This window comes from Cervus canadensis, chromosome 5 (genome assembly GCF_019320065.1).
Source record: "Cervus canadensis isolate Bull #8, Minnesota chromosome 5, ASM1932006v1, whole genome shotgun sequence".
NCBI lineage: Eukaryota > Metazoa > Chordata > Mammalia > Artiodactyla > Cervidae > Cervus > Cervus canadensis.
The window spans coordinates 98,276,400-98,302,040 of record NC_057390.1 but is presented as its reverse complement, the minus strand read 5'-3'; the positions used below and the strand labels follow the sequence as shown (position 1 = coordinate 98,302,040).

The window sequence follows — 25,641 nt, the reverse complement described above, 5'->3', positions numbered from 1 at the left end:
GAGTGCGTCTGGGTGTGAGTGTGGGTGTGAGTGTATCTGGGTGAGTGTGAGTGTGTCTGGGTGTGAGTGTGTCTGAGTGTGAGTGTGTCTGGGTGTGACAGCGTCTGGGTGTGAGTGCGTCTGGGTGAGTGTGAGTGTGTCTGGGTGTGAGTGCGTCTGGGTGTGACTGTGTCTGGGTGTGAGTGCATGTCTGGGTGTGAGTGTGAGAATGTGTCTGGGTGTGAGTGGGTGTGTGAGTGCATCTGGGTGTGAGTGTGTCTGGGTGTGTGTCTGGGTGTGAGTGCGTCTGGGTGAGTGTGTGTCTGGGTGTGAGTGTGGGTGTGAGTGCATCTGGGTGTGAGTGTGGGTGTGAGTGTGTCTGAGTGTGAGTGTGTCTGGGTGTGAGAGTGTGTCTGGGTGTGACAGCATCTGGGTGTGAGTGCGTCTGGGTGTGAGTGTGGGTGTGAGTGTGTCTGGGTGTGAGTGTGTCTGAGTGTGAGTGTGGGTGTGACAGCGTGTGGGTGTGAGTGCGTCTGGGTGAGTGTGAGTGTGGGTGTGAGTGCGTCTGGGGTGAGTGTGAGTGTGTCTGGGTGTGAGTGCATCTGGGTGTGAGTGTGTCCGGGTGTGAGTGCGTCTGGCCCAGAGAAGACCCCATTCCTCACCACCCGTCCTGTGCACCCACACTCCAGCAGACACCTCCAGGGATCCCAGTCGGATGCCGTCTTCCCAGTGGGGGGTTTGAGGGGCTGCAACCCCACCGGGATGGAAACCCCACTCTAGCGGCCAAGAAGAGCCCCTCGGTCTCCACTCCTGCAGCCCCTCGGGGAGCTGGCATGTGGGTGCCAGGAGAGGTGGCAGGTGCGGAAGGGGAGTCACTGGCAGGACCCTGGGAGCTACTGACACCCTGCTGGGACGGGCCCTGTGGCCCAAAGGGCACCCAAGCCCACGTCAACGGCCTATCACCCCATTGAGGGCCCCCCGAGTTTCCCCACCTCAACCAGACACCTTTCCTGACCCCCCACAGCCCGCACTGTCCCAGAAGCTCCCCCCACCCTGGGCGTGGAGACCCTCTCTGGGTGGGAGGGTCCCGGGCAGCCAGTGGGGGGTGAGCTGGACGTGCGGCCTTGACCTGGGAAGGGGAGGCCGCCCTGAGTCATGTCCCTCCCAGGGGGCAGGCCACTCCAGCCGCTGAGTGGCCTGGAGCCACACCCACCCTGGGGGCTGGGCTGGTCCTTCCCCTGCCAGACTTGGGGGTACTCTGTAGGAGCAAGAGCCCCCAGCTGAGAACCAACAGGGGTGTCTTTGTTCTGGGGAGGCGCACAGACCTGTCCCGGGGCTCCGCTGGGCTCCAGGGAGCCCTCCTGGAACCCCTGACCCCAGATGACTTGCTTCCTGCTTTTGGGGAGGACCCGGGCCAGCCGCATTTCCTTGGGTTGGGGGCTCTCCTGTGGGGTCCCTGGGGTTGTTCCTAACCCTTGGGCAGCTGGGGCAGACCCAGGCCCAGAGCATGCAATCACGGAGAGAATGCCTCACGAGGGGACCTCCTGTCTGCAGAATGCATCCATTTAATGGAAGTTTCCAGCACTGAGCGTGCAAACCTGTCAGCAACAGTCACAAAGGAACCGAGGTGAGGCCCAGAGTCCCTCCCTTGATAAGGAGAAGTCCCCGTCCTGGAGACGTGGGCCAGCAGCCCAGCGGCTGCGTTGTGCTTCAGATTTCTCGTTTAAAAGGGTGTCAGATGGTGCGGCCGCAAAAGTTCAGCATAAAAATAGAGGAAAAGGCAGTCGTCCGAGTCTCTTCCACAAAGTCACGGGCCGCGGGATCCCCAGTGCGTGGCAGGGCCCCGCGCTGACGCTTCTCCAGAGCCCGTCCTGCTGCGACCAGGGGCTTGGCTAAGCTGAAGACCCTCTTGTTTTCCATTTCCTTCTCAAATGAGGGCACAGGGGACCCAGGCGAGAAGGGTGGTCCTCCACCCCGTGGCTTGGCTGACAGCCACGGGCAAGACTGGTCCACGGCTGTGGAAACATGGCGAGTTCGGGCTGCAGCGTCCCCCTCCTGTCATGGTGCGAGCCCCGGCCCTGGCCCCTGCCCGATGCGCCCCAGCCTCACCCTGCGGTCCAGCCCGGCTCCTGTCCCTCCGCTGTGGCCAGATCCGGTCACGAGTTGCGGTGCGTTTGTGCAAAGGATCAGGGTTGTATAGATTCGTAAAAACAGGTTAAAAAGGCTTCCTGCCAGCGTCCAGCAGTGCCCAGGGCAGCCCCAGCCCTCACCCAGCTAAGGTCCGCTCCCTCTGGCCCAGTCCTGGGAGCTTCTTGGGGTCGGGCGCCAGGCACGGCCCTGCACTCATGCATCACGGGCTTGTGGACTCCGCAAGGCGATCAGAGCTGTGTCTCGTCCCGCGTCTCAGGGTTGCAGGAGGCCAGCTTGTTGCTGCAGCTGCTCTTCCGGCTCTGGGAACTGCTGGCCACGTGGGCCAGGGGGTCAGAGCGGATGAGATATCTATGGGAAGGGCGGAGGGCCCTGGCATCATGCTCTGCCCAGGAAGCCAGGCTGGACACCCGCGCGGGTGTGCGGTGCCCATCCACGTGGCAAAGGGCAGGTTTCTACGCTTGCCTGGGGACGCGGTACTTACACGATGTCGTTGGGCTCCAGCCGCGTGTCGGGCGGGGGGTTGATGAGCACATAGGAGAGGGTGTTCTGGTGGTCATTCATCTCGTCTGCGGAGGAGACAGGGCCCGGCGGGTGGTCACCCCTCAGCCCCTGCCCACCTCTGCTCCGCCGGGCCCCGAAGAGCTGGCAGCTCTGGTTAGCTGCAGAATCCTCCTGGCCATCCCGCCTGAGCCCCGTCTTGGGGAACCCAGCCTGGCCGGTCCTCCCTGACCCACGTGGGCCTCAGCCCAGCACAGCACGGGCAGGGAGCAGCCACCACCCCTGCCCGTCCCCATAGCTTATTCAGCTGAGTCACCAGCATCTTAGGAGGTGGTGACCCTGACTGGAGCACACCTGTGCACACCCACCCATCTCCACGTGTGCATACACCAGCACACACACCCAGCCCAGGCTCACTCACCCCTCCCCGCCAGCACCCCTGCCCCATACAGGCCACACCCAATCCCCTCCTCAACTGTCAACCCTGGACTTGCCCTCCGTTTCCCAAAACCTGTCCCGCAGCATCAGCCCAGAGTCCAACTGGCTCACCCTACCGGAGGTCCCCTCGGGCACACACAGGGCCCGGCCGCTGCCCACCATGGGTACAGCCAGCCCCGTGTCTGGACTGGGGGCGGCCCCGGGATGTGACCCGCAGGGGTGTGAACCGGTTCTAGAGAAACCCCGGTCACTGCACAGATGTCTCTCTGGCCAGCTGTGGGGTCGGGTTGGCCGCTGTTCGGCAGTGGCCCTGTGCTCTGTGAGTGGCAGGAGGTGGGCAGCTGGTGGCCTCGGTTTACACATCTGGGGATGCCTAAAGGCACCTCCTGACCCAGGAGGACTGGGCACTGTGGGGGACGGCCCTGTGAGGGGGTGGGTAGGGCCCTGGGCGACCTCTGCCCCGGCTCCTCCCACCTCCTTCTCTCTGCACCGGCCCCTCCTGTCCGGGGAGGGCTCCCTGGCCACGGGGTCAGGTACTCAGGGAAGGTGGGGCAGCGGTTCACTTCTCTGAACTGGCGAGTTCAGGGCCAAATCTGACTCTGGATTCGCGACCCCCACGGCATGCTTCAGAGGACAGCTGCGGGTGGGGGTGGGTGCAGGCAGAACGGGGGGCGGGGCTTACAGACATCACCTGGTCCAGGCTGGTGTACCTGCCTGGAAGGGGATGGCCTGACCCCCGCCCCTCCCACCGCGCGGGGTCACCGGCAGGCTTGGCTCACGGAGGCGGCGCATGTCCAGGGAGGGCAGCAAAGAGCGGAGCTGGGGCAGCGGAGGTGCGGGCGGGAGCAGGAGGATTTGGGGGACCCTGCACCCCTGAGCACAGCCACCAAGAACAAGGAAAACAGGCTGGCATGGGATGGGGCTACCCGTCCATCTCACCCAGGGGCGGGGCTGCAGAGGGTGGGCATGGCCCCTGCCTCACTGGACCCTCCCCACCTGACCTGGGCCCTGCCTCTGCCTGGGGTAGGCAGGCTATGGGCGTTCCCAGCCCAAGCCGGGCCCAGCTTTGTGCTTCTGGGGGCACCGGGCTGAGAGGTGGCGGGGGAAGGCACATGGGGTCCGGCTGTAGCGCCCGGGGACTGGGTGACCCACGAGGCCCTGACCCCGACTTCCCAGACGAGGCGGCCTCACCACGCCTGGGGAGGGCCTGGCCCATGACCAAGGGCAGAGCCCCCCTGCCTCCGCACCTGGCATTCAGCCTCCATGGGGGCTCCTCCCTGGACCCGCAGACCGGACTCTCGCCAGCCCCTGGGGGTCCACACCACTCCTCTGGAGCCCCTGCCCGAGAACTGTGAACTGGGGGCAGCTGGACCCGTCCCCCCAGGGGTGACCGTGCGGAAGGGGCTGTGTCTACATGTCACGGCTGGGGGCGTCTCCTCCCCATCTGCCCGCACCTGGGGGGGCGCCTTGTGGGGGGGTCCCCCTGGGGACCACCCTGCAGCCCCTGGGACCAGCCTCTCCTCTGGTTTTAGGTCCTGGCCCAGGCACCTCTCGACGTCCACACACCAGGGGGAGGGGCTCCGTAAACACCACCCAGGGACCCTGTGGGTGCGGCCCCCCTGCCCGCGAGCCTTGGCGAGAAGTAGGGGTGCAGCCGGCCCAGGGAGGTGACGATGCAGCCCTCCTGCTCATGGCAGCCCCAGGCTCAGACTCCGCTGGCCTAGTCGGGGGGCTGCTGTGAACGCGGTCGTGGGTGCAAGTGAGGAAAAACGCAGGGACCCGGGGCGGGGGGGGTGTGGTCAGGGCTCTGCCTCCTGGGCCGCCCTGCAGCTCCCCCGCGGTGCACCCCAGAGCTTCTCAATCCTGGGTCTTGTCTGCACCGGCCGTCCTCAGAAACCGGCCCACCTGAGCTAACACCCACCTGGGCTCAGGAGGCCTGCACAGCTCTGAGCCTGGGGAGCCCCCAGGTAAAGAAGGGGTCCCGGCAGTGAGGTCTGGGGCCTGGACTCTGCTCTGACCTCTGCTGGGGTCTTGGGGCGGGTCTGGGGCCTGCGGGGTGTCTTCTTGGAAGATACAGGGGCTCAAGCAGCACCTGAGTGCCTGGATGAGAATGTGATATAGTCAGACTTTCTCAACTGAAGAGGCCCCCCTCGTGAAGCCCCAGCTGGGAAGTGGAGGTCAACCGTCCACCTGACTTGGGTGGCCCTTGAAGGCTCAGGGTGTGGCAGACCCCAAGGCCCCAGGCACCAGCTCAGGTCTCACTGTGCTCCACCACGCCAGGGGCGTGGGTACCCTGGCCTGGGGTGCTCCATCCCAGTGTTTCTAGAGAGCTGGGTGGGCTCCCAGGGGCTGGCCAATGGCTGCCTACGTGTCCAGGGCAGGGCTTATCTCAGACAACAAAGTGGGCAGAAGGGCTGGGGTGCAGGGCGCCATCCTGAAGTCAGCAGTCGGTGGGGAGAAAGTTAGGGTCCCTGCAGTGGGGCGGCCTGGGAGCTCGTGGGGCCATGCCTGCAGGGACCCTCTCTCGTGTCTCGCCCTGTCTGCCTGTCTGGCTGGGGTGGGCGGCCACCGGGTGGACCGTCGGGAAGGGTTGGCACGCCCCCTATGCCAGACTCCGGCCACCGGAGCAGAATTACCTTGCAAATATCCCAGGTTTACCCGATTCATGACATCACTGGCTGTTAAATTTGCTACATCCTCTACGGAACACACAGGGAGAGGGACAGACAGAAACAGAGAGAGAGATTGAGGTCAGCAAGCAGCGTGGAGGAGGCAGCCGGCATAGCGGGGGGCGGGAGGTGCACACAGGCTGCAGGCAGCCCGTCTGTCCCAGAAGAGAAGTCGGCTCTTTGGCTGCCAAGCTCTGGTGGGGGCGGCGGGGTGGGGAGGCCCAGGGGAGCCCCGGAGCAAAGCCGGACTGGAGTGTCCGCGTGCCAGGGTGTGACATGAGGGTGTGACATGGGGCCGTGAAACGGGACCCCCACTGGGAGCGTGAGCACCCAGCACACACCCGGGACGGGGGTGACAGCACCCGCCTGGGGAGAGGGCAGGGTGCAGATGCACCGTGCGGCAGGGGCGTGGCCGGGAGGGGCTGGGCGCCTCTCCCGGGTGGCGATCTCCTTGGGCCCAGCGTACAGCCAGACCGAGAGACCCTTGGGCAGCTCTGGGTGAAGCCCAAAGCCACTTGGTCCCACTTGGAGGGGCTTGAGGGCCCCTGAGCCAGGAGGCGAGCAGCAGGTGGTGGGGTGGGGGGAGTGGGTGCCCAGAAAACTATAGCCAGGCCTGGGGTGGGTTTGGGGGCAGAGTCCCCCAGAGATGGAGCCTAGCAGAGGTCGAGCCTCCACCCAGCCCGGGGTGAGGCCAGGCTACAGTGGGAGGGGCGGGGGGGTTGGGCCCCTTTCAGCCCCATCAACAGAGGCAGCATCTCTGGAGCGAGGGACAGGCAGGCTAGTCTCCTCTGGCCCAGCCGGGGACCCCAGCCCTGTTCACCGTCAGGGTCACAAACTTTTCCCCGAATCAAGCTACGGAGAAAATCTGCCGACAACAAACACCCTGGCAGTGTCACCCTGAAGTCGCGGGAATGGGGTGGCCTTGCCCCAGGAGCAGTCGTGGAGTGTCCTGGTGCTGGGCCCCCTGACCTGACCGCCCCTGCCTGGCGCGAGCTCCAGCTGCAGGGAGGGTCTCGGGAGGGGTGGCCAGGGCTCTGGGGTGTCCCCACCACACCCTTGTTCCTATCCTCAGGGGAACGTGATGGGGTCCTGCATTCCTGATCCTGGCAGGACCGGCCGGAGGTGGCCAATCCGCCCCCCCAGCTGAGGCCGGTGCCTTTGGCTTTCAGGGAGCCCGGCCAGGCTGTCCCCACCCACAGCCGCCACCTCCAGGACGGCTGCCTCCTGGCTCAGGCAGTAGGCATCTTTTTTCTACAGACGTGGAAACTGAGGCCCCAGAGCAGGGGATGAATGAACCCTTCCTTACAGGGCTTGGCGCTGGATCTAGGGGAGCCCCCCTCCCCACCATGGGCCAGGAGAGCAGACGCCCTGCACCTTACCGTAGCCGCTGGTGGGCAGCCCCAGGTGCTTCATGCGGTTCTTGACCAGCTCTGACAGCTCCTGCCGCTCCGAGCGCCGGTACAGGCTGAGCCGCTGTTGACTGATCCACTCGGCTGCCGCCTTCCCGGTGTGCCGGGAGCCCTTGCGGCTCAGCCTCCGCGCCCATGGGAGGCTCTTGCGCCGCAGGAGTGGGTGCTCGGCTGGGTCGCCGCCTGCCGTGTGCCGGCCGTGGGCGCTGCCACTGCCCGTGCCCACCCGCGCGCCCCAGGGCCCCTTCGCCTCCCGAGTGTCCTCACAGTCCTCCACGCTCACCGAGACCTGGGACTGGCCGGGGAGGAGGAGTGAGGCCTGGGAGGGGAAGGGGGTCTGGGGACTGGGGGGGCAAGGGAAGGAGGAGGGGTGCTGGGCAGAGGACCAGGGGGACCCACGGAGCAGCTGGGGCAATGGGGAGGACAGTCACAGTTCCAGGGGGACCCCAGGCCGTTCCTCTCCCAGGTGGAAATTCCTTCCATTCCCCAAAGCCTGGCTCAGGCCTGTCCCTGACTTGCTGGTGAGAGGTGGGCCTCCCTCCACCTCTCTGGGGCTGCGTGTTCTGACTTTGCCACAGTGGGGTGGAGGGGGGGGAACACCCCTTCTAGGAGACTCAGTTTCCTCACCTCGGGGGCAGGAGAGAGCAGGGGCAGCCCGATGGTGGGCTGGGACGCGCAGGGCCTTGCAAGGCTTGGTGGGTGATGTGGGGGCCTGGGTGGGGTGGAAGCGGGGACGGATGGGGAGAGGAAGGAGTATCTGCCAGAGAAGGAGTATCTGCCAGGATGGGGGCCGTGCCCTGAGGGGCAGACGGCCTGGGGGTAGGGGGAGCCTGGGCTTCCCACCCCGGCCTCAGTTTCCCCATCTGCATGGGAGAGGAGGGTGATGCTAGGAGTTCTCTCTGAGCTGCACCTTGGCCGGCGCCACCTGGGGACTTGCTTCCTGCCCACACCGCCCCCTACCCCAGACCCAGGCTGGGCTCGGGCACTCCCGCGGGCTTGAAGGGACCACTCACCTGGGCCCTGAGGTCGGGGGGCTGCAAAGGAAACCAGAGCCGCCTGGGTACCTGTGGGGCTCCTGCCCTGACCCCGGAGGCTGCCTGAGCCCCGGTGGGCTCACAACTCGTGGGCAGGCCGCTGTCCGCGGTCCCGGCGGCGGCACGGGGGCCCCTCGGTGCTCTCCCCTCCCCCAAAGCCCCCCAAGGAACCACATGGGCGCCTGTGAACCTGACCCCAAAAGGGCCCGGATCCCCAGGTCCCCTGCCCCGCACCTCGGTGGAGAAGACGTGGCACTGGGTCCTGTAGATGCCGATGGGGATCTCGGCGCTGGAGGAGCACAGCTTCTGGAAGAGGCGGCCGTAGGTGCGGATCCACAGGTCGTCCTCCGAGATCTTCATCTGAAACGCAGAGCCTGGGCTGGGCGGGCCTCGGGCCGCAGAGCCGGCGCTCGACTCCCCTGCAGGGCGCGCCGGCCCGGCCCCGCCCTCGGCCACAGGCCCCGCCCCCGACCCAGTCCACTGCGGCCCGGCCACAAGCCCCGCCCCCCCGAGGCCCCGCCCACTCAACCCGCCCCTCCGGCCCCTCCTGTCCGCCTGGCCCGCTCCCTAAGCCCCTCCCGCCCAGGCACTTACCGCACAGAGGTAGCCGGAGCCCGGCGTGGTGTCCAAGCCCAGTAGCAGCCTGGTGATGGGGATCATGTAGTCCTTCACGAAGGACTGGAGGAGAGGGGCCGCAGTGAGGCCGGCGTTGTGGACAGCTCCACACCCCCGAGGCGGGACATGCCCGCTGGGCACCCACAGTGTCCCCTGAGCAGCGTGCCAGCAGACACAGCCGGGCGGCCTTTCCTGGCCGTGGTAGCTCGCCTGGTCACGCGCCTTAGGTCAGAAGGGATCAGAAACCCAAAGGCTGCCAGGAGTGACCTTAGGCCAGCACCCTCCTGGGAGTGAAGGATGGTGACACTCAGGGGTGAACCCCTGTGGCTCCCAGGCAGGGACGAGGCCCAGAGCCACTCAGTCCCACTGGTCTCCTGGGGACCCAGGGTGGACGTTGCTCAGGACCGGCCGTCGGCCAGGCCCCAGGCTGACCTGATACAGCAGTGTGTCCAGCATGCTGATGCTGAAGACGCGGCCGGCGGCGAAGGGCAGGCGGAACATGAAGGCCAGGTTGGAGCCATTCTCACGCTCCCTCTGCAAGACAGGGGAGCTCAGACAGGCTGGTGCCTGTGGCCACAGCTGCACAGGACAGGCAGCCCAGGGCACGCGTGCACGGGGGGTGTGTGTGTGCACACGTGTGGGGTGAGTGTATGAACACGGGCCAGCAGATGCCCCCACACAGAGGTTAAGCACCCAGCTACGTGTCCCCCAGACACAGGGGCCAGAGCCAGGAGTAAGGACTCAGGGCTCTGCTGGCGAGAGCCAGGGGCCCGTGCTGGGGTTAATGCCTGGCAACTGCCACCCTGGGCCCTTGACACTCGTAGCAACTTGTCCTGGAGCTTGTGTGCTGTGAGTGAGGTGGTGAGGACAGCAAGGCGTGCGTGTGAGCAGCGATGTGTATATCACAGCTCCTGCCTCCCCTGTGAGCACGGCGTCGCGAGGCCCCACGTGGATTCCTTAGACCCGCAGCTCAGAACCGCATGATTCCTCTCTCATGGTATCAGACTTCACAAGTCCAGTCGGATATGTGGGGCTAGAGTCAGGTGTCGCAGGGCTCCCGCCGGTGACCACCCTCCGCCCCCCAGGAGACTCCTTTCCTGCGCCTTTCCCATTTTCTAGAAGCCAGCCACAGCCCTGGTCCCTTCCTTCACCTCCAGGGCTAGCAGGCTGACCTCTGGCCTCCCTCTTGCAAGGACCCTGGTGATGGTGTGGGGCCCCAGGGTGAACTAGGGCCTCCTCCACCTCAGCATCCTTCACAGAATCGTGTTCCCCACTCCGTGCTGGTGCTGGGACGCGGACTTTTTGGGCACGTGTCTCCACTGCATGAGGTCGGCCTACAGCTGAGGGGTGGCTCTGAGCCCAGGAAGTCGTCCTTCCCTCTGGACCAGAACACGCTCCACACAGACAGAAGGTGGGATGCAGGAGCCCTCCCGGGGCCTTCTCTTGGGGCTGCTTCCTGCTGTGGCAGCTTCCTCATGCAAACTCGGCTGGCGGCCGGCGGGGCAAACACTGGGGCAGCAGGCCTCACCTCAGTCCCTCCCCACCAGCAGGGAGCCTGAGGGCGTGCTGGCACGTGGGTGTCCAAGAGGGAAACAGTGGGTCAGTTCTGAGCAGCATTTTGCTGTCCCGGAAAGAATGAATCCTGGACAAGCCCTGGAATCTGACCCGCGTGGCCTGCTGTCTCCAGGCTGCACGCTCCCGCTGCACGCTATGAGGACAAACGGGAAGATTCCCAAGATCGTTAAAGCTGTCAGTTTCCCTTCACTCAGAACAGTGAATGGTTTGAGAAGAAAAGACCGAGAGGGGGTCCAGGGAGACTGTGGACAAAAGAAGGCTTGATGTTTCGGTGGCTTCATGCATCTGTTCTGTAGTGGCCACAGAGGGACCGGAGGCTGTAGCCCAAGCTCCGAGGTCACAGGTCACAGCGAGACATGGGAACACATATGATGAGCCCTTCTGAGAACCATGTGGCTGCAGGGAGCAGGGGCAGGACTGAACGGGCAGGCTGGGCCCTGGCTGACGTCACCGTCACAGGTGCTGAGGCTATTGAAACGATGATGCCACCAGGAACCTGAGTTTGGGGACAGGGTGGGCAGTGGGGTGGGCAGTGACCCAGCCTCTAGGAGACCTTCCTGAGAACCTCCAGGGAGATGCAGCCGCTGCCCTCCATGCCTTCCCGAATCCCCCCCACCCTAGCGCCACTTCGATCTTGGGGAAGCATGTTGATCTGAATGCCAGAAGCGTTTCTGATGTTCCTGCAGCTTCCGCTCACGAAACAGCACTTGCCTCATCCGGATCGTGCATACAGCGTGATGCCACATTCCCACCCCGTCCTCTGTGGAATCTGCTGTGTGCATAGGTGAGGGGGGGGCACTGGCTCCGACCATCTCTCCAGAGGGGGTGGATCGCGTGGCCCTGTGCCCCTCTGTCCTCAGCCCCCAGGCACTGCACACGCCTGGCCCTGCCCAGCGTGTCCATCGGCACGGCCTTCAACCCTGGGCTGCAGCCTCCCGAGGCCACACGTGCTCACTTGCTGACTTCTCTCCCCATCACAAAACCACAGGACGAGGTGGGGAGTGGGCCGCCCCTGCCCCTGCCCCTGGAGGTGATGCTGCAGGGGAAGGTGGAAGGTGTGGTCGACTGGTGATGCCTGCCACAGAAGGCAGGAGTAGGGGGTGAATTTGTGGTGTCTGCCGTGGAAGGGCAGTGTCTGCTGACGGACCTACTTCAGGACCACTTGCTGAACAGGTGGGAGTGCAAGGCCTGTGGGGAACTGGTGGCAAGTGAGGACCAGTGCTAGGGTGTCAGCCTTGACCCCAGTTCTGTGCTGGTCGTCCTGCCTGAACTGGGTCAGACTGGCCGGAGCACCTGGACACAGTCCCGGCTGGGGCCGCTTCTGACACCCACAGTCCCAGCTTTGAGCAGACGGAGGATCAACTCACGGGCTGCTAGGAAGTGGTTCTGAGTGGGCTCCAATGGGCTGTCATGTGGGGTGCAGGCCAAGCCTCCTCCAGGGGCAGGATGGCCCAAGCTCCCCGGCTGCTGACTGAGGCCTCTGGCTACCGACCAAGGTGCTCCGGGGCCACCACGGGCCTCCTGGCAAAATGCACTTCCGTCGTCCACCTGGGTTCTGGGCAGGTGGAGCTCCCACACTGCCCGTCTGCTTTTGGGGCCAGGCCTGGCCTGGTATGGGGTCAGCCATGCAGATGCAAGCTGCCCCCCGACAAGGACTTCAGTCCAGGCTCGCAGGGAATGGTCACTGCCCCCGACTTCATTGGCCGGATCTCCTCGGTAGCGGCCCACCTGCTTCCTGGTCTCACCCGGGGCCACCTGCGCGCGGCCTTGCCTCTCAGTGGAGGGCAGTGCTACACTGACCCAGACAGGGGGCTGGGGAGGGCCTGGGGTCCACAACATGCCAGGGTGGCACCACCAGACCATGGCGGGTCCCCATGTCCCCCGGGCCCCACATCTGACCCTGCTGATCCCCTTCATGGAGCCGAGCAGAAAGCTGGTTCCAGCTCTGCCTCTGAGCCTCTGTGTGACCCGAGGCAAAGGCTCCCCTCTCTGATCCCATGCCCTCATCTGTGGGATGAACACGTCCCGCCGGTGGTTGATAGAACGGACACGGCTCAGATGTGGGTGTGCTGTCAGGGCTGGTGTCCCCCGGGTGAGTAATTTCTGGTATAACGAGCAGCCTCGGCCACGCACAAGGCCAGACTGGACCTTGCCTTAGGAGGACGATCTCCCCTCCTGGCCGAGGACCCTAAAGTCTGTGGGCTGCACGCTCGAGAGCCTCACCCTGGGGCTAGCACCCCGCCGGAGGAGGGCAGGCACCCACGCCCTCCAGGCCTGGTGCAGGCCCTCAGCTGGGCAAAGTCAGAAGGGGCAGTTCACGCAGGGGCAGGTGGGGAACGGGTGGTTCACGAGGGGCCACTCACCTTCTCCAGTTTGGAGAGAGCTAGAGAGTAGCTGTCCTTGGCGCGAAACTGCATGAAGCGCATGTTGGACGGGTGGGTGAGCTCGGTGGTGATGCTGAGACTGGGGAAGAGCCTGCGGGGGAGGGGGGTGGGCCTGGTCATGGACGTGGGGAGGGGGCTCGGGGCGGGGCCCCTGGACACCGGCCTGGGGGGAGTTCAGGGCGGCCCCCGAGTCTCACCGGAACATGGTCTGCACGTTGACGATGGTCTTGGCGTCGGCCATGTAGTCCTCCTCGGCGCTCATGGTGCTCTCCTTGTCCACCACCACCAGGTTGTCCGCGTAGATGATGCCGCACTGCAGCAGGCTGTCCAGGCTGCGGGGAGACGCCCTTGGGTGCGGCCGCCCCCTGCTCGGCCCTGGGTGCCCGCCCAGGGAGGAGAGGAGCGGGGAGCAGAGGTCCTCCTGCCAAGAGGCGCCTTACTTGTCCACGGAGCCCTCCATGTAGTAGACCATGGGAAAGCAGCAGATGGCCTCCAGGAAGTGGTGGTCGGGCCTGTGGGCACAGCAGGTCCTGCAGGCGTCCACCAGGCTCTACCCCCAGCCCCATCTCCACACCAGCTCTGACCTGGGCAGAGCAGGGGCCCCAGGACCACGACGGCTTGAACCGGGGGGCCTTTAGAGGCCAACAGGGCTGCTCTTTATTGCCCCCGAGGGGAAGCCAAGGCCCCGGGAGGCAGGACAGCTGAGACTAGACCCTGTGGTCTGGGTCTGGCAGGCCTCTGCGGGTAGAGGTGCTCGGGGTGCGCCCTGGGGGAGGTTCATGGTCATGGGGAGGATGATGGAGCGGCACCAGAGTGTGGGAAGGGGCGGCGGGGCCGCGCCCCCCTCCCCGCCGAAGCTGAGGGCACCCATGCCCTGCCCTCTGCCCCTCACTTGTTGTCCAGCAGCAGCACAATGGGGTTGAGCTCCCGGCGGGGCCGGTAGTAGGCGCGCAGTGGCACGATGAAATTGTACAGCCCATTGCCCGCCGTCTCCGCCGAGACGATGATCAGCTTGTTCTTGAAGCCGTAGGCCTTGGCGTCTTCGTAGCTGTTGTGCTTGCAGCCCTGGATGGGGAGAACGCTGGAATCAACCATGGAGGGGAGGGAGGGTGCTCTAGGGAAGCCTGAGGGCAAATGGTACCTGGTATCACTGGGGCCACAGGCCAGCCACCCACCAGACCCCGCAGAGCGTGAGCTGGGGCCCTGCGGGCGTGGGAAGGGAGGTGTCTGTGTGAACTTGTGGCCTTAGCAGATGCAGACACAGATGGGTCTGGGTGGACACATTTGTGTTTGTGCACATTTTGTCTTGTGTGTACACATTCTGTAGCATGTGCATGTGTGTACACATTTTGTATGTGTGTGCACATTTCTTATGCATATAATATTCTCTCGTGTGTACACACATCTTGTATGTATACACATTCTCTCATGTGTGTGTATACACATTTTGTGTGTGCATGTTTTGTCACGTGTACACATTTTGTAGTATGTGCATGTGTATACATGTTGTGTATATACATACATTTTGTCATGTGTATACACATTCCATAGTGTGTGCATGTGTGTACACATTTTGTGTGCACATGTTCTGCCATGTGTATAAATGTTCTGTAGTGTGTGCATATGTATACATGTTTGTGTGTACATGTTTTGTCATGCGCGTGCATTCTGTTGTGTGTGCATGTGTACATGTTTTGTCATATGTGTATACGTTGTTGAGTGGTGTATACACATTTTATGTGTGCGCACACATTTTGTCATGTGTGTGCCCACTTTCTAGCTCTCTGCGGAGAGGCCCAGATGCAGGGCAGCAGTGAGCACCCCCAAATCCCCATCTTGTTTCTAAATGTGGTTTCCACTAGCAGGAATCAGGTTTCTTGGAGCAGCAGCCAGTTCCAGGACTGGAATAGGAACAAGAATGGGGGGGCACCACTAGTTCAGAAGCACAGACATCTTCACAGACCAGGAGACATGTCGGAAAGACCTGGAGGCCTCATCAGTAAAACCAGGAACATCTGAGTGTTAAAACCAGCAGGATCCGCACAGAAACCCGACGTTGCAGCAATGCACAGCGGGTTTACTCTCTGAGTGAAACAGTGAGTCCACACTGATGTACACAATGGCTAAGAAAGAGGAAGAACCTCCTCACGGGGAAAAGTGCACACAAACATAGAAGGAACTAGAACCTGCGATCCATCAACTGCAGAGGAAACGCATCAGGGGGTCGGTGACGAGCAGCTTATGTACCTGGTCCCCACGTGTCTCCCCTCAGTGATGTCCTGACTGCAAAGGTGAAGCTGTATTTCCTCCAGGGAGACCAGGTGTGGACCCGAGCCACGTGCTCTAAGGCAGCATCGCAGCGAGGCCTCCTGGAGGATGTGGCCCCTCTGGGGGGACCAGCCCCCACCCCGTGCAAAGGCTGAGTTGCCCCGCTTCAGGGATGCTCCACCAGATCGATGACTGCGCTCCCCAAATACGGGAGAGATCCTGGGGAGGTCCCAGGGGCAAGGAGCCTTGAGATGGAGGGAGGCAGGCATGACGGGCACTCAGAGGTGGGTCAGGACTGTCTCCGGCCAGAAGGGCAGCTGGACTGTGGGCTGAGGGTCTGACACACACATCCTGGTCCTGGTAAGTGGACTGTGGTCAGGAGAGGCACACCCTCGCCTCAGACACGCATGCGGATGCAGGAGGGAGGGAACACGCCCCCCCTCCCCAACAGAAATGGACACGGGGGAGTGCGACTTGAGTCAGGATGTCCTCAGGGTCCCTGCTGCCTCCCCATCTCTGCTGTGACCTACCTTGTCCAGCCGCAGGCAGCAGAAGGGGGCTTTCACGGGCAGGAGGTGGCACAGGGTGGGGGAGCTGCCGATGTAGGGTGAGTTGGGGGGGTAGCCCTTCACATACCTGGAGGGGTGGGAGAGGCAGGAGCCTCAGACACGTGCCCAGCACCCTGGGTGGCCACACGGGGGCGCCAGGCATCGCAGACCAGACTGGGCTGGGGCACTCAGAGCCTCCCCACCACTCCTCCCGCCCAGGAAGCCCCAGGACCCCTATATTCAATCCCTAGGCAGGAAGGGGGGCTGTGATCGGGACCTGTGTATGTTCCCTGGAGATCGGAGGAGATTCCATGCAATGCACACACACTTACACACACACACACACACACACACACACACACAAGAGCTCACACAGGCCTGGGAGCCACGGAAGAGCCTTAAGGGGTGCTCCTACCCTGGTGTTCCCAGTACCCCGACGCCGGGGCAGATGCTGGCCCTCGGCCCCTGTTCTACTGGCGGCCAGGCTGGGCTGGTTGCCCCACAGGCTGCCCCCCACCTTCTGGCTGTCCCCTCAGTGCCCAGTGCGGACATGTAGGGTGGTAGGCAGCCAGGCTACCTGGAGGGGGGCTGGCCTTCTGCTCGGCCCCCAGTTGGCTTAAGGGAGGCAGCGTCAGAGGCCAGTCTGCCGCCTGCTCCAAGTGTGCAGGAGCCCTGCAGAGCCCCCTTCATCTTGGAGCCAGTCCCCCAGCAGCCCGTCTTTAAAGTGCATTGACTCCACCCCAGGGTCAAGGCAGGAGCAGAGAGTGGCCACAGCACGCTGACAGCCAGCTGGGAGGGACGGGCCGTGCAGGCCTGTGACTGGCCGTGGCCCTGGGGTGGGAGTCTCATAATCCTAGAGGAAGATCTGGACTCAAACCCAGGGCAGCGTGACAGTTCAGTATGGGCCAGCAGTCTCCAGGCCTGGACGGCACCTCACCCAGGGCTCCGCAGACCGTGCTCAGAGAGCAGCCACCTCATTCAAGTAGGCCGTGGTACTGAGGCCTGGCTGCCCGCCCAGAGTGCGAGGTTGAGGAGGATGAGGGGTGAGGGGGATACAGCACAGCCTTCCTGCCCAGGAGCTGGGTCCCCAGATTCCACTTGCCAAGCAAGGGCTCTGCGGAAGCTGTTTGGAAGCCTGGTTCAGAGCGTGGATCCAGGACCAGTGCTGGCTGGCCACTTCTTCCTGGGCACCAGGCACTCACATGCTGTACCTCCTCCTCTCCTGAGGAAAGTGTCTGTCCTTCCCCCACCCCGAGACACTCACTCCACCACGGACAGCCCCTCTTCATCCGAAGGCGTCATCTCATCCTCTGACTGGTCACTCAGCAGGTCGCAAGGCAGCAGGGTCGAGCTGTCGGCCACCTCCAGCACGGGCGCAATGCTGGGCCTCCGGCTGCCCGAGCCGTTCTCCGTGGGGAGCGCCAGCTTGCTGCCCCCACCGCCCCCGCCGCTCTGTGCAGGCCGGCACTCCGTGTTCTGGAGGTCCATGGCCACTGTCCCTGGAACAGAGTGGCTGGACTTGGCTGGCAGCCCCTCCCGGGACTGTCCTGGGGGTGGGGGTTCCCTCCCAGTGCTGACAGTGATGTCCCCACAGGAAGGCAGGGATGGCCCTGCCGGACCGATGTGCAAACTGAGGCCCAAAGAGAGGGGGCTTGCCCAGGGTTAGTGAAGGCCTGAGGACCGGGGGCTCCGGGTGGGGCCCCTGCCGGCTTGCCCAGCCGGGAGCGGGCGCCCGGCCTCACCCATGGAGGCGATGATGCTGTGCACGGGCAGGCGGGATGAGCCCTCGTACAGCCCCTGCCCCGCGAAGCCCTTCCTCTTCTGCTTTTCCTCCTGCTTGAAGATGAAGGCCGAGTTCTCCTCCTTGGTGATGTTGATGTAGAAGCAGGTGTCGGAGGCCGCCAGGATGTGCCGCGGGCCCGGGTTCAGCAGGATGCTCTTGTTGTCCTCGCGTTTCAAGCCCATGAGGCACACGCCGTACCTGGGTGGACGGACGGATGGGGGTGGAGGCCAGAGCTGCCCCTCTCGGGCTCCTCGTAGGGGTCGGGACCTCTTCCCCCTCGACCCGAAGACCCACCCAGGGTCGCCTCAGAGAGAGGTGCTGGACGCAGGTCTCACGCTGAGTGGGCGTGGCGTCCGGCCCCGAGGCCCCGCCCACCCACCAGACGGCGGACGAGGCCCCGCCCACTTCCGTTTCCGAGCCCCGCCCAGCGCCCCCTCCCTCCCGGGCTTGGACAGGGTGCAAGGGGCCGTACTTCTTGTGCGCGTGGAAGGCGGCGTAGGTGAAGCTCTTGCCCTCGTACTCGCGGAAGAACTTGCTGTCCCCCATGCGCACGTGGTAGACCTCGTTGCCCGAGCAGCGTCCGTACATGCGCTGCCACTGCTCTGGAGAGTCCTGGCCTTCCCTGGGGTGTGGGCAGGACGTCACCCCCACCGTTGCCCCGCCTGGCCTGGCCGCTTCCAGGCTTCCAGGGTGGGTGGAAGCCAACGTGACCCCTGACCCCGCCCTTCCCCGTCTGTGGGAGACTAGACCCGGGTGTGGCCAGATGGGTCCCTCGGCCAGTTTTAAAGAGCTGTGAACATAATGGTCCGGCTTTTAGGGGGCGTCAAAAGGTTTCAGAGTCAAGACCGGCCTCTGTGGGCTGTGGGTCCTCCGACATCTGCTTGGTCCCTCCCCGAGGGCCACCCAGACCCCACAAGGAGCCAAGGCCACCTGTTGGGGTGTCCTGCTAGAGAGAAGATGACACCCCCTCCTCTGTCCCAGGGCAGCCCTTCACCTCCTGCTCTACCTGGGACCCCAGCTCAGGTGCCAAACACCAACGCGCCTTCTCCCACAGGCCAAGCGTGTCCCCCCAACCACCCCCCACCCCCGCCACTATTGCTGTTTCTAGACCCGGTGGCTCTCCTGAGCCCCACCCCCGACTAGGCCCTCTGCTCCATGGAGGGCCCTGCCTGTGATTCCCTGCAGCCCCAAGGCCGCCCCCAGCTCCCACTCCTCAAGTGACAAGGGACCTACTGTTTCCCAGCTGGGTCCTCCCAGGTCACCACCCGCTCCCATCTCGGGCTTCTCACCCCCTCCCATCACAGGCTCCTCAACACGTCCCTTGCCCCCAGTGTCTGCTCCTCTCCCGGGCAGCACACTGCATGCCACGTGGTGGACCCGGGGCAGAACTCACTGGCCGCGGGACGTGTGCACCAGCAGGGTGATGAGGGTGGAGGTGGCCGGGCAGATGCAGTTGAGGGCCAGCATGGCGTACTTGCACTCCTCCTCGCAGACCACGTGCTCTGCGGGCAGGAGGGTCAGGGTCACTGCGCGGCTCTCACTGTCCGCCACAGTAGGCGTCCCCTTGCCTCCCTAGAAGGCTCCCTCCAGCCCCACCTTCCCGAGCCTGTTAACTCTCCTGGCTCTTCTCCAGAGATGGGGTGGGGGAAGGGAGCTGGCCACACCTTTTGGCCCCCAGGTGTCCAGCATAGATTTGCTCACCTTAGAGGTGCTCATCAGATGGTGTTCCTGCCCCTCCCCTGCCCTTGGCTCCTGCCCTCACTGACCCCCCAGGCTCCCAGCTGCAGCATCTGCATGGGCTCTGCCTCAACCCCACCCCCAGCCCCAGCACGCTCCCCTTGGAGCACATGGGCGCCCCTCTCCTGACCAAACATACCTGCAAACTTGACATGAAACTTGTTCTCAGGTTTGAGGATCTGGACGTAGAGGGGGCAGTTCGGGGCGAAGTCCTTCACGGCCCAGGCGCGCAGGATGGTCTGGTGGTCCTGAGCAGGGAGGCCACGGTCACTGCTGAGGGCAGCCAGAGGCTGGGGGAGGGGCTCTGCCCTCTAGCTGGCGGGCAGGTGGGGGACTGGTGGCCGGGGGCACTCACCGCCGCGGTGCGGTCCACCTCGTTCCGGCTGCTGAGAATAAAGCAGGCCTCCCCGTTGTCCATCCTGCAAAGCACCAGGTCTGAGCACCATAGGACCGGCTGTCCCTGTCTGGGCCATCAGGACCCCGTCTCACTCTGACTAGCCCAGGATGGGCTGAGGATGGGCCCCCACACACCCAGAGTGGGGCTGGGGCATGGAAGGGGGTGCACTTGGTGGCAGAGATGCTGGACCCCACCTGCTGTCCTGTCCCCTCCTGGGACAGGCTGCCTGAGATCTGGGGATGGCCAGGTCTGCTCCCCTCATGCCCCGCCCCCAGCCCCTGGCTGCAGAAAGGCCGCCTGAGAAATAGTCCACTTGCCCCAGGGCAGGGAGGCCTGGTGCCTCCCACCCCATCACCCTGCAACCCCTACTAGTCCCTGTCGGGCCCTTGATTCCTGGCCTCAGGAGATGGGTGGATGGGGGCCCTGGCTACCCGGGCTCCTGCTGCCTTGGCCTCCATACAACCCACATTTCACCGTTTCACCACGAAGGTTACATCAGGCTCCATAATAAAATGGTGACAAATGGCGGGGGCCCCTCCGGGGGTGGGGGGGCCCCTCCCGGGTGTCTCAGAATGTGCTGCAGCAGATCCTGGAAAGTTCTGTTCACAACTCAGTCTCCTTACCTCAAGTCACCCTGTCACCGCATCTTGAGAAGAATATCCACCCACAGCCTCAGCTTCCCACCCGAGGCACAGCTGTAGCAACCCCCACCTCGCCCCCAGACAAACACCAGGCAGGTGGGAGAGGAGCTGGTGGGCTTGCCCAGAAGGCTGTGCGGGGGTCAGTGAGGGGCCCGGCTGGCCTGGGCAAGCAGCAGGCACAAAGCTGGAGCTGCTGCCCGGCTGATGGCCCCTCCCGGCTGGCGTAGTGCTTAGGGCCGCCGCTTAGGCTGGCCGGCGCAGGACCGCACCCTCCCCTCAGCCGTGCTCTCACTTGGCCCGCATGAGGTCCTGATCCTTGAGTGCGGAGCCCTGGAGGTAGATGACCCGCTGGGACCACAGGGGGATCTGCAGGACCCTGCGAACCTGGATGTCCATCTCCGTGGGGCACAGGATGACGACGTAATAGTCCTGCAGGTAGGGCACCGTCAGCCCCCTGGCAAGCTCGCCGGCGCCCTGCCCATCCTGCCTTCCTACTGTTTTCACCTCCGCATAGCCTCTCGGGACCCCCAGCCTTCTCTGTGACGGCAGGAAGGAAAGGCAGGACGCCATAGATCCACCCCCTACAATGTGGGAGACCATCCAGACTCCACCCCATAGGCAGGAAAACAGAGGCCCAGAGAGCTCAGGGGGTTCTGGGTCCGGATGGGGCTGTGGGCGGGGCCTCAGCGCAGCTGTGGGTGGGACCATGGGCGGGGCCTCAGCGCAGCCGTGGGTGGGACCGTGGGCGGGGCCCTCAGCGCAGCTGTGGGTGAGACCATGGGCGGGGCCTCAGCACACTGTGGGTGGGACCGTGGGCGGGGCCTCAGCACAGCTGTGGGTGGGACTGTGGGCGGGGCCTCACCTGCAGCAGGGTGGGACCAGAGGCGGAGCCTCAGCTGCAGTGGGGCGGGGTCACGGGCGGGGCCTCACCTGCAACCGTGGATGCGCGTAGAACTCGTTCAGAAAGTCCATGAGCAGGTCGATCTTGAGGGAGCTCACGCACAGGATCACATGCTTCTCCGTCTGGGCCCGGTGGCGGCTGTAGTTGCCCCCCGACTTCTGCCGCTCCATCCACAGGTAGACGAGTTCCTCAAACTGCAGGTAAAGCGTGTGAGCGCCAGGTGACCTGGGGCTCCAGGAACTGCGACAGCACAGAGCAGGGCAAGAAGGCTGATAACCAGCCCGCGCTGGGCACGAAGGGTGGAGACCAGAGCAGGCCAGAGGAGGCAGGGCAAGGATGGAGCCCCGTCCCGACCATGTCTCGGAAGGCCTTGGATGTTTGTGGCACAGGTAACCCAAGGGGCCAGGTGGGAGCACAGTGGACGGTCTGGCTCGTGTGTGGGGTAGCAGATTTGCGGCAGGTCGAGCTCCCGGCCTCAGATGGCCAATTGACCGTTAGTGGATGCTAAAGCATGTACTCTGGACATCCAGGTAACTACATGACCTTTGGGTCTCTGTCCACACCTGAGACACATTTGGAGAAACTTGGATGCGTCTTAGGGAATTCTCAGCCACAGAATTAGGGACCCAGACTCCCCATGTGAAAGGAACACTTTGAGTACCGTGGTTCTGAGCCCAAGTCAAGGTTGTGGGTGATTCGAGGCAGCAGCCTGCATCTACCCTGACCCAAACCTCCTGACAATGAGCTTTGGGTGTTGGCAGCCCTTTTTAAAAATAGGACAATGACAGAGACATAAAGGTGGGCAGGGTGAGTGAGGGAGATGCCAGGGCCCCGCGGAGCTGTCCGCGGTGCTGATCCGCCCAGGGCCTCCCTCTGCAGTCTGATTCCATGTCTGTAGGTGACAGCCAGGTCCCATGAAAGTCTCTGACTGTTTTCATCCCAAGCACTGAGGTCATTTATTTTTCCCACATGATTTGAAATCAGTGCCAGCAGCCACCCCCACTCATGCTCACCTGCTCTGGTCAATGTACTATATCTAGGTTGAGATCATCTCACTGAATTTATTGAGTACCTATTAAGTTCTACTAACAAGACCCTGTGGCCTTGAAGCACAGAACTGGGTCCTGCTGGGAGGGGCCAGAGACCCCAGGGTGATCCCTGAAACCTATGCAGAGTCGGGGCTCTGACGGCAGACACGTGGGTTCCAGCCCCACGTGTCACAGGTGCACAGCTCATCTGCAAAACGGCCCGACAGTGCCTGCCTCCCAGGGCTGCAGTGAGGAGCAAAGGCCTACTTGTAGAGGATCCAACAATGACCCCTGAAATCCTGTCCACCCAGAACCTCCGAATGTGACCTTATGTGGAAATAGAGTCTTTGCAGATGTAATGCATTAAGATGAGATCAAACAGAATTAGTGAAGTGAAAGTTGCTCAGTCGCATCCGACTCTTTGTGACCCCACGGACTATACAATCCATGGAATTCTCCAGGCCAGAATACTGGAGTAGGTAGACTTTCCCTTCTCCCAACCCAGGATCTTTCCAACCCAGGAATTTAACTGGGGTCTCCTGCATTGCAGGGGGATTCTTGACCACTGAGCCACTGGAGAAGCCCGTAAGAGAGTGGATTCCTCTGGTTCAAGCCCCCACCCTCCAACAGCCACAGGAAGCACCACATGACAACTCAGCCCCGAGTGGGGCGGATGCTGTCAGCTGTTGTCATTGTTACTCTGGGAGGGACATTTACCGGTGGCCGTTTTCACTGTCATCATCTCTAAGGACACTAACTGGTGAACCCACATGGTTTAAGGGAGAATGAAGGACAGGGGCTTCCCTGGCAATCCAGTGGCTAAGACTCCAAGCTCCCAGCACAGTGGGGCCTGAGTTTGATCCCTGGTCAGGGAACTAGATCCCACATGCTACAACTAAAGATCCTGCATGTCACAATGAAGATTGAAGAACCCACGTGTTGTAACTAAGACCCGGTGCAGCCAAATAAAGAAATAGTAAATAAAAAAAAAAAAAAAAGAAGAATGCCGAATGGTAACTGGGACCATCCTTTTCATCACTGATAGAGGGTGACACTGGCTTTCCTGGACTGGGGGAAGTGGGGAAGAGAGGGTGTCAGCTGGGGCTGGGGTTCTGAGCTATAGAGTGGGGGTGGGAATGGGGGTGAGGAGTTGAGCTCAAGGTCAGCAGAGGACTCCCTGGGTGGACTGGGCCCCATTATAGCCACAGTTAGGTGCCTCCCCCGCCCCCATCCCTCCAAACCCCAAGTGTCCACCATGAGGTCTGGCTCCCCACAGTCTGTCCAGATCCTTCCCTGGACCTTTTCCTGCCCTCTTAAAGGCTGCAGGGGGCAGTGCCTACAGCTGCCTGGCCTCCCCTCTGGGCCTCTACCTTTTATCCAAACACAGGTGGAGTCCCGCACTGCCCCCATGGTGCTCAGCTGGCACATCGGCCTTGGTGACAGGTGACAGGAGAGAGGAAGCAGCTGTGTACCATGTGGTCCTCGCAGCTGCTGCTGCACCGGCTGAGGACTCCTGATTCCCAGCCTGCGGGAGACCCTGGCACCCCTCCCTCTCCACACTCGGCAAAGGTCCTGGGGAGCCGTCTGAGAGCGCCACTCCCCGCCCGCCCTGTCCTGACGCAGCAGCCTCCCTGATTACAGACCCCCCCGCCCCGAGGAAGCCATATCCCCCGCCCCCATTGGCTCTGCTCCCGGGCAGAGCTCACCTGTAGCGGGAGCACCACCAAGGCCACGCAGATCATGATGACCACCAGCAGCTGGGACGGCCAGATCTTGGGCGTCACGTCCCCATAGCCCACGGTGGAGAAGGTGACGATGCAGAAGTAGAAGGACGTCAGGAGGGACAGGTTGTCACCCGCACGCTCCAGATGCTGGATGCCGCAGGTCCTAGAGCCGGGGAGGGGCGGCGGTGGGGCCTCAGCCACCCGGCTCCCGGAGTGAGGCTCTGCCTGCCTGCGGCTCCTGTCCTTCATCACCCACACAGCCCCCAGCCTGGGCCTGAGTCCAGCCGGGCGCTTCCCGACCCCGGCCGACAGAGCTGGCACACCCAGCACGTTCCTCCTACACGACCTTCCTTTCTGGTCCCGAGGCTCCTTTGAGTCCCTTGGAAAACTGGCCGTGAGCGTGGACACAGCCCTGCGCGGGCTCAGTGTGAGCTTGAGGCCCGAGGGGGCAGATGTGGCCACCCAGCCTGTGAGCCCCACCCGCCGCCCACTCAGAGCCTCATCCTCACCCTGGGGTCAGACGCATGGGGCACACGCAGCCCCCTGCCCTGCACAGAGCTGGACCGGCCTCCTTGCCACTCCCGTGGCCCCACGTCCTATCCCCAAGCAGGGAGGCGCTGCTGGCAGGGCCTGGGGGCCCACAGTGCACACACGAGGCAGCACACAGGCACCCTCCCCAGCGGACACGCTGGCTGCGGGGAGGGGGCGGGCTGAATCACCCTGGAGCTTCCCACCCTGCAGACACCCCAGCCTGCTCCACTCAGGTCTGTGTGGTTTTTTTTGGCGGCGGGGAGGGAGGGTAGGAGGCAAATGGCCTTGGGGCCTGCCCTGTCCTGGCCTGGGGCAGGCATGCAGGGGGACGGGGTCTCCCCTCCAGGCCCCCCACCTCTCACTCCGGCGGCTCCCAGACCTTATTCTCAGCTAGGCCTTGAGCCCAGGGTCCCCACCCGGCCGAGAGCCGGTGCCCCTCCCGACGCCGCGTCCTGGACCCCGGAGGAGCTGGACTTGGGCAGCTCTGGTCTGGAACGTGGGCTCCGAGCTGCCTCCTGGCCCTCCGTCCCGGTCGGGCTGCCTCCCACCACCCTGAGGCCTGCCCGGCCTCTTGGATGCGAGGGCCCGGCCCTGCCCGGGAAGGGCGGGCGGCCGCCCGCAGGGACTCACCCCGTGAAGACCAGGCACAGCAGAGTGCAGAAGAGGATGAGGACCTGGTTGAACATGGCCGACTGCGAGCGCAGGATGGCGCGGTGGAAGTCGTTCTGCGGGGCGGGATGCGGCGCTCAGCCTGGGCAGGACGGAGCCCAGGGCCCTTCCCGCCGCAGGTCCGCCAGAGGTCCGGGACACAGGTGAGCAAGAAGGGGAAGGGCTCCATCCGGCCTCAGCTCTCTCGCTCCCCGCCATGTATAGGCCAGAGGCCGTGACCTCAGCCCCGACCCCGCCCTTTGCAGCTGGGTTTGGGGGGGTGGTGAGACAAGGCCTGGGCTGGTAGGTGTGTGGCGGTGGGCTCCCTGGGAGGAAATGGCCCTTGCTCAGCACAGGGGCTGCCCGTGACCCTGGGTCTCAGGGCCCACCCACTCTCGTATATGTTCACCCTCTTCCTCCCCCAGCCATGATTCCGGGATCAGGGACAGGCCAGGGTGACTGTCCCTGGGGCATCAGGGATGGGGCTCCAGCCGGTCAGGAACGAGGTGTGAGGGCATCTTGTGGTGACAGACACGTGTGTCTGCTGCTCACCCGGCCTCCTGGGCATCAAGGGAGCAGGCCAGCTCCCCCCAGGACCAGGGTGTGGCAAGCGGTGCCCCGGGGTCCTGGGGAACCTCACAGAGGTGAGGCAGTGGTGGGGGCGGGGGGCAGGGGGTGGGGGC

At 63.7% G+C, this 25,641-nt stretch overlaps 1 protein-coding gene across 12 annotated transcripts in view; it reads right to left on the bottom strand.

Moving 5' to 3' along the window:
- Window positions 1–1,518: 1,518 nt before the first annotated feature.
- The window catches only part of KCNT1 (potassium sodium-activated channel subfamily T member 1), a 68,345-nt gene continuing 44,222 nt past the window's right edge, over window positions 1,519–25,641 (bottom strand). For 7 of the 12 annotated variants that reach the window (XM_043469982.1, XM_043469988.1, XM_043469989.1 and 4 more), the window contains 23 exons: window positions 24,941–25,035; window positions 23,762–23,942; window positions 21,057–21,221; window positions 20,419–20,555; window positions 19,444–19,507; window positions 19,228–19,336; window positions 18,745–18,853; window positions 17,824–17,973; window positions 17,311–17,549; window positions 16,833–17,067; window positions 15,551–15,656; window positions 13,645–13,817; window positions 13,193–13,264; window positions 12,950–13,084; window positions 12,732–12,843; window positions 9,226–9,327; window positions 8,773–8,856; window positions 8,413–8,538; window positions 8,158–8,178; window positions 7,115–7,439; window positions 5,703–5,765; window positions 2,612–2,696; window positions 1,519–2,478 (listed from right to left, as the gene is read on the bottom strand). In XM_043469982.1, coding sequence (XP_043325917.1) covers window positions 2,358–2,478; window positions 2,612–2,696; window positions 5,703–5,765; window positions 7,115–7,439; window positions 8,158–8,178; window positions 8,413–8,538; window positions 8,773–8,856; window positions 9,226–9,327; window positions 12,732–12,843; window positions 12,950–13,084; window positions 13,193–13,264; window positions 13,645–13,817; window positions 15,551–15,656; window positions 16,833–17,067; window positions 17,311–17,549; window positions 17,824–17,973; window positions 18,745–18,853; window positions 19,228–19,336; window positions 19,444–19,507; window positions 20,419–20,555; window positions 21,057–21,221; window positions 23,762–23,942; window positions 24,941–25,035 — 3,009 coding nt within the window. In that variant the 3' untranslated portion in view covers window positions 1,519–2,357. Of the gene's footprint in view, window positions 2,479–2,611; window positions 2,697–5,702; window positions 5,766–7,114; window positions 7,857–8,157; window positions 8,179–8,412; window positions 8,539–8,772; window positions 8,857–9,225; window positions 9,328–12,731; window positions 12,844–12,949; window positions 13,085–13,192; window positions 13,265–13,644; window positions 13,818–15,550; window positions 15,657–16,832; window positions 17,068–17,310; window positions 17,550–17,823; window positions 17,974–18,744; window positions 18,854–19,227; window positions 19,337–19,443; window positions 19,508–20,418; window positions 20,556–21,056; window positions 21,222–23,761; window positions 23,943–24,940; window positions 25,036–25,641 lie in introns of those variants that run through there. The other 5 variants (XM_043469983.1, XM_043469986.1, XR_006269632.1 and 2 more) reach the window with 4 other exon arrangements.